The sequence below is a fragment of the Bremia lactucae genome (assembly GCF_004359215.1).
Source record: "Bremia lactucae strain SF5 chromosome Unknown BlacSF5_NotPlaced_10_SHOA01000002.1_190060bp, whole genome shotgun sequence".
Lineage (NCBI taxonomy): Eukaryota > Oomycota > Peronosporomycetes > Peronosporales > Peronosporaceae > Bremia > Bremia lactucae.
The window spans coordinates 13,274-19,753 of NW_027152022.1; the positions used below are offsets into that span (position 1 = coordinate 13,274).

Sequence of the window (6,480 nt, forward strand, 5' to 3'; positions counted from 1 at the left end):
CTTCCGTCTTGCGTCAATATTACCAAATGTGGTAATATTGGAGCTGTTAGGTCAAAATTTAAAACGACAATAATTTTGTACTTCTTTACTAATTTTCTCACATAAAAATAATATTATTTATCCTCTTATACGAAATAGTATTTATGTAACGGGACACCTTGTTACAATTTTCTTGTTTTGGCATAGATCTCATAAACGGAACGTCCATTTCTTATCACAGGTTTCGGTGTGATCATGAATACTGCTAGTTTCGAATCTTAAAAATCAAAAGGGGAACTGCATTTTATTTAATTATTTAAATCTAAAAACCTTACCCTAGCTAAATTAAAATAGATTTTGGCGCGCCAGGTTTATATCTGGCAGCGACCACATTTGTTACCCATAATTAATGAGATTTAAGTAACTGACTATTATAAAATTAGATAAAAGGGTATTTTACCCATAGAGTAAATGTACCTCAACAACGGTTCTCCAACCGACATGTGCCACATTACAATACCGAGCCAGACCACTTCCCTAATTTTATGCTTCCTTATTTTTTTCCTCTTAAAGAAATAATATATATGTAATGGGACATCCCGTCACGGTTACAGTGTAGGTTTTGCTAGACCTCACCTTACGTCTTACGCGTTGTAGACGCTAAGAAACGTCTACTTAAGTCGCTGTGAAACTTGTAAGTGAAATTAAATTGTTTATTCTTTGTGAGCTTTGTAATGATTGGCTATTATGCATAAAAAATTTACTGACTGGAAGATCCCATCGTGCAAGACCTTAGATGGTGCGTATACGATATCTCGTGTCTCGGCGCGTTAACCTGAGACCAACCAACAAATATCTAAAACTAAATATCAACCTATGTGTCCTTTGCTTCTTTCAGTCTGGACTTATCCTTAACCCGAAGCCATTTCTGACCAACCTGACAGGCAAGACTGTGGTGGCGCGACTCAAGTGGGGAATGGAGTATAAGGGTGTGTTACTTTCCGTAGATTCGTACATGAATCTCCAGCTAGCCAACACGGAAGAATACATAAACGGAGAGCTTACGGGTAATCTGGGAGAAACACTCGTTCGCTGCAACAACGTCCTATTTATTCGTGGCCTATTGGACGACGAGAAACCAGCAGCCACAAATGATTCAGAGCCCATGACAGATGCCAAATAGAAACAAATGATAATGTTGTTAATCACTTGATAAAAGGCGCACATTGTTCTCATTAAATATGAAGTGCTTCCTGCTATACGATGACTGACCCCCACCAGACAACACCAGGTCAACTACAAAATTCTAACGAAGCAGAGGACAAACGACTTATGATAGTGTAAGTCTCATTGTTAATTTTCAGTAGGCTGGCAGGACTTATATATAAGCATTCGCCTCGTCAGATCGCCTCGTAAATTGGACACTGTCTCGTACTTGTACTTCCTTCCGGTACAATTATCTCTTGAAGCTCATCTCGCTGCACCCTCTCTCGAATAGTGCTCACGGCACATGCGCGTAATTTAAAGCGGATCAATTGCCACCTTACGACTTTAAAAATCCAAAAAGATCGTCGTCGTCCAGCCCTACATTCAAATCAATGCGATCCCAGCGATACAAATCGATCCCATCATCGTCACTCTTTGAATCTGCTGCTAACCCGCTATCAAGACCTTGAGATCTACCGTCTGTAATAACCGTTGAGACAGCCATAGCTTCGCCATTTAGTGGGGCAGTCACGAGGATATTAGAAGGTTCCCTTGAAGCAGTCCCTGGCACCGATGTAGCAAATTCTGGTGTAGACAAAGTCGGGCGAGAGTGTAGAACCATTGGCTGCAGATACTGCTGTTGTTGCTGGTGTTGATCCAGCTGCTGATATTGTTGTAATTGTTGCAAATTGCTCCATGAGTTGCTAAATCCTCTTTGCGGATTACTTGTGCTTCCGTTTTTAGGAACAGTGCCAGCGTCAACGCTTGCACCCATGCTATCGTGACAAGCGAGATGTTGAGCCACTTCTACCTTGCGTGTGAGCATCTGGCGGTGCAAGTTCATCTGCGCTTGCATAGCGAGGTGCATTTTCAAGCGTAGATCGATCAGTTGCCCTTGAAACATATTGTATCCACTTGCATTGCTACTTGCATGAGCCATTGCCTCGCTAGTTGCGAACATGCCTTCTTCGACGGGTTCAGTAATGCCCGCAAGTTGAGGAGACATAAGAGAATTCAAAATATTCCACTGCGGGTCAGAAAGCTCTGCCATTCCAAGAGGTTCCGTAGAATTACTAGCATGCCCTAACGAATGGCGACAAGTTCCTACAGCACCTGCAGCTAAGTCACAGTCATGGCCATAAACCTGCTTCCGTTGAGCATGAGCGGCGTACGCTGGTGGTAAATGATGGAGCCCTATGGGCATTTTGCCCATGGATATTGGTGCCGTCACAATGGGCATTAAACGAGCATTGATGATCGGAGACTGCTGCTGGACACAAGTGCTTTCATCGAGAAGTACCTGTTGCTGTGCATTCTGCATTAGCTGTGCATAATTCATATTTTGCGCATGAATAGATGCTTCAGCTGCAGGAGATTCTCGCTGTTTTTGGGGTGTAACCTGGCAATTTGCAATTGTGCTCAATCGCTTACCAATTTGACTGCGACCGTCAGTATCCGATCGACTAGCATCGCTGTCACTGTTGCTTTTTCGACTCTTTTGGCGTTTTGAATTGGTTATTGGAAACACAAACATGGTATTGTTCTCAGTGCAAGCATCATTTGATCGTTGCTGAGCTTGGCAGCGCCGACGTTTGAGATTGCGCTTGGCACTACGATCGTAAAACTCAAGAAATTCCATCCTGGAGCGCTCATAATTTAGTCGATACTTTTGCAAGTGCGACTTAAGATGTTCCGTCGTGAGTCCTGTGTTAGGTCCTGCGGCCTCCATGAGCTGTATGAGAGCATATGTAAGAAAATAAGTACGTCACTTGACACTTTTTCATTCTTGAAGCAAAAAAGCACGTACGGTCAGCAAAGCTTTGGGAGACGCATTTTTGAGCCCAACTGCAGCAATTAAGCAATAATGTCAGCATGTGCAGTCTACAAGAATTAATTCCTTTTTCGAACCATCAAAGATAGCAGCCACGAAGAGCCGATGGAGATCGTCGGGCCATATGAAGCGCTTAGTCTTTCGCTCGTACTTGCGCTGGTTAGGCGGAGGTTTGCAGCTTCCTACAGCATCAGCGTTTCTACGTTTGTGACTGGAAGAAGTGCGGGCTGTTGCTTTGATAGTACCAGCTGCTGCGCCGCTATTGTTGCGGCTTGTAGCGTCCGTGACGGGCGAGCTTGCGAGGTGCATGGAGGGTGATGTGGCTGTGTCAGTGTCAGTGCGGGCCTCGTCGCTGCTGTCCAGCGCCGCCAGCGGCCTCTGCTTAAAGAATGGGGTCCGAGATTTTGCGGAACCCAAACCAGACATGCAGCTCCACCACCGTGGCCGTCCACTAATCTCGCGTCTATTTTTTGTGATGAGGCTAACAATTAAAAGCGCAACAAGTCACCAGCAGATACAAAGCGAGAGCGTGCGGCGAAAGCTTTAGAAGCGAAGGCAAATGCCGATCGAATCTATCAAGCGGAAGTTGATGACATTATGTACATGAATTCGCGGCTAAAAAAAGTACCTGCTTATCAATCTACTACTGGTCACCAACAAACAGTAATTGACGTTGCGGTACAGCATGAAGAATTGCCGGTTGGACAATAGTTTTTTGGCACTCAGGCCCAGAATCGATTCACCAAGGACGGGTCTGCACATACAAACGGCATTAAGAATCTTGCACGCATTTAAATAAAATGGTTCGCTTTGCTGCTACAAAAAAAGTAATTACAATGATTTGGCTTTGTCAAATGTCACACACATTGGCATTTGTGAATATTTTTCCCAAAAGGAAAGTTTTAGACCATTGGCCGACCCGCTAAAAAAATTGACAGCAGTATTTGTCGCGAATGCCATCGATAACTGAAGCATTCGCGACAAATACTGCTGTCAATTTTTTGTTTGAGCATAGTCTGCTTAATCAAGCTGCAACAATTTTGTTAATATTTAAGCAAAGCTAAATGGACGCAGGCGGCGCGCGGATGGGCTATAAATTAAAATAATCGTGCAAGCATCATGGCTGGAGGACACATTCCTGCTGTGAAAAGCTTGCTTCTTTATCCGCGCACCAGGTCCTAATTTCCACTCGATCCGAATTAAAAAACTGCCAACATGTTTATCTCATGTACTATATTGACTGTATTAATTATTTGATGGACTTGGCTTAACAGTCCAGGTAATTAGCCGCCATAAGCAGCTCCATAGCAATCTCAGGCTCGATAGCGAACTCAGGTAATCGCGTTGTGCTGTCCGAATACTGCGTCTTATAGTACATGTACTGACTGACTTTCTCTAAAATTGGAGCACTGATGTCCGGAAACGTGATCTCGCCTTTGCTCTCCGTAAATTGGCCTGCACAAGAATCGAAGGCGTCATGGCGTATTGTAAATTTTCTAATGGATCATAATGACGCACCACTTAGCATGGCACGAATTGTGCCTGAAACCATGGCGCATTTCCTGCTGATGTAAATTTCGTGGCCCTCGGCGCTGAAAAAGGGAGAAAAAATTACATTGCCATACCATTAGCCTCGCGAGGGAGTGAATTTGGACAAAAAGTCAGGCCTTTATTAGACAGAAGCGTCGACTTATTACCTGATGAGTTTAATCATGTCGAGCACAGGGGCCGCATCACTAGTTTGCTGCGCCATGCTTCGCACAGAGTGTATCAATTTAGAATGACGAACAACACCGGTATTTTCAAACGTTTTACTGACATGGAATTCTAAAACTGTTGAATCTTTCTTCGTTGTGGCTGCAAAATTGCTCTTAAAAAAGATGCTTGCATCTACACAGCGCAGTAGTCTTCTATTTATTTTTTCTGCCTGAAAAGTGCAAGAGAACCTGGCGCTGTACGAAGTGGAAAGTTAAGAGATTTTAAATTTTGTAAAAAACAGCAACGGATCGAGCATTATACCAATTTTTCTGGTATTAAATATTTTGAGATTCACAACGCATTAGTTTTTATAAGAAAAAGAACGTTAAGTGCCTTTCTAAGGCTTGCGCATTGATCTGTAAGAAATAGAAGCCTTTCTAAGGTATATCCTCTTGGGCACTTGTTGCCACTTGGTTCTACGACCCCTGAATCCCTTGAACTAGGATTGTAACGGGGCACTGCGACTTGTACTGTTTCAGTACAAGTCCACTTCACACTGCTTCAGATGTGAGTGGTGCCTCTCGTTAGGTGACGTACACTGTACGTATAGAGGAAGACTTCTCTTAAGGCAAGTTAGCTTAAGAGTGTAAAATGAAAACTGTATTAATATAGTTAAGTGTCTTGTTAATCTATCTTTGTAAATGTTGTCTTAACTATAAACTAATACTAAACATGTAAATGAATTCTTATCTATCTTATCTCGTAACTCTCTTTGATTACTTCTACAGCTGATTAGTCTGCGGAATAAATAGACATAATGGTCTATACCTATTTATGGATAAGAATTCAGGAAATTACTATTTAAAGTAATTTCCTCCAAATATTATCTACCTTTTGGATAATATTAATTAACAATCTTTTATTGTTAATTTCATGTAACGATACACCCCGTTACATCACCCCTCCCTTAAACGACAATCACTCTGAATGTCATTAGGTGGAGTGGTCGCTAAATGACCACTTAATTTTTAAAATGATTTTGATTGGTCAGATCCATCATTTTAAATTCCATCGCATGAAGGAACAATTCATGCGGGGTGAGGATAGTGTTGAACCTTCGGCTGCGGTTCGTGCAGCCGCGGGTGACGCATTGTTATCTCTTGCGGTAGACGTTCCGTCTACCGTAGTGTCTTCCACTCGCACAACACTTGGTGTTGCGAGTGCACGTGGTGATTCACCACGTGAGTACGACCCCTCTTTAGAGGTCGATTATGAGTGCGAGTCGGACGAAATGGCCGACTCGGGGAGGATGGAACAGTCGCCTGATACCCGTCAGGCGGCTGATTATGAGCCTTCGAATGAGACGGCTCATTCCGATAGACGTGTGAACAGTCTATTTGGTTCCGACGATGAGGATGATCCCTCATCGCCCGTACGATCTTTCGTACGGTCTCCCATACGATCACCTGCACGTGTTTCTGTGCAAGGTGACGACGGTGGCGTAAGCCATCGTAAGAAAAGTCCTCGTGGTACCCCTACCTCAGCGGGTACCACTCAGGGGAGTGATGACAGTAAAATGTCTAATCTCGCCCCTGAAAAGAAGCCGTGGCTTTTGCCAGAAAGGCTCATTAATAGCTTGTCTGGAGAAACTACTCCACACAATAAATATCCTTTATTTATTGCGACAAAGCTACATGGCCTTGATCCCAGCGCGAAGAACTTTCGCGCTGAGGAAGATTTCTATCTCGATGCTTTTCTAAAGCATC

At 43.3% G+C, this 6,480-nt stretch overlaps 3 protein-coding genes across 3 annotated transcripts; 1 reads left to right on the forward strand and 2 right to left on the reverse strand.

The window, feature by feature from the left end:
* Window positions 1-955: 955 nt before the first annotated feature.
* Window positions 956-1,162, forward strand: CCR75_009397 (uncharacterized protein; the record flags this gene model as incomplete). The annotated part of the gene is made up of 1 exon (XM_067967437.1): window positions 956-1,162. The coding sequence occupies one exon, from the start codon at window positions 956-958 to the stop codon at window positions 1,160-1,162; it is 207 nt and encodes a 68-aa protein (XP_067823577.1).
* Window positions 1,163-1,522: 360 nt separating this feature from the next.
* CCR75_009396 (uncharacterized protein) lies at window positions 1,523-3,784 on the reverse strand (the record flags this gene model as incomplete). The annotated part of the gene is made up of 4 exons (XM_067967436.1): window positions 3,645-3,784; window positions 3,094-3,588; window positions 2,993-3,030; window positions 1,523-2,917 (listed from the first exon to the last, which is right to left on the reverse strand). The coding sequence occupies exons 2-4, from the start codon at window positions 3,440-3,442 to the stop codon at window positions 1,523-1,525; spliced, it is 1,782 nt and encodes a 593-aa protein (XP_067823576.1). The 5' UTR covers window positions 3,443-3,588; window positions 3,645-3,784.
* A 448-nt stretch (window positions 3,785-4,232) lies between these two features.
* Window positions 4,233-4,769, reverse strand: CCR75_009395 (uncharacterized protein; the record flags this gene model as incomplete). Its single annotated transcript, XM_067967435.1, has 3 exons — window positions 4,233-4,471; window positions 4,535-4,608; window positions 4,714-4,769. The coding sequence occupies 3 exons, from the start codon at window positions 4,767-4,769 to the stop codon at window positions 4,284-4,286; spliced, it is 318 nt and encodes a 105-aa protein (XP_067823575.1). The 3' UTR covers window positions 4,233-4,283.
* Between the last annotated feature and the right edge of the window lie 1,711 nt (window positions 4,770-6,480).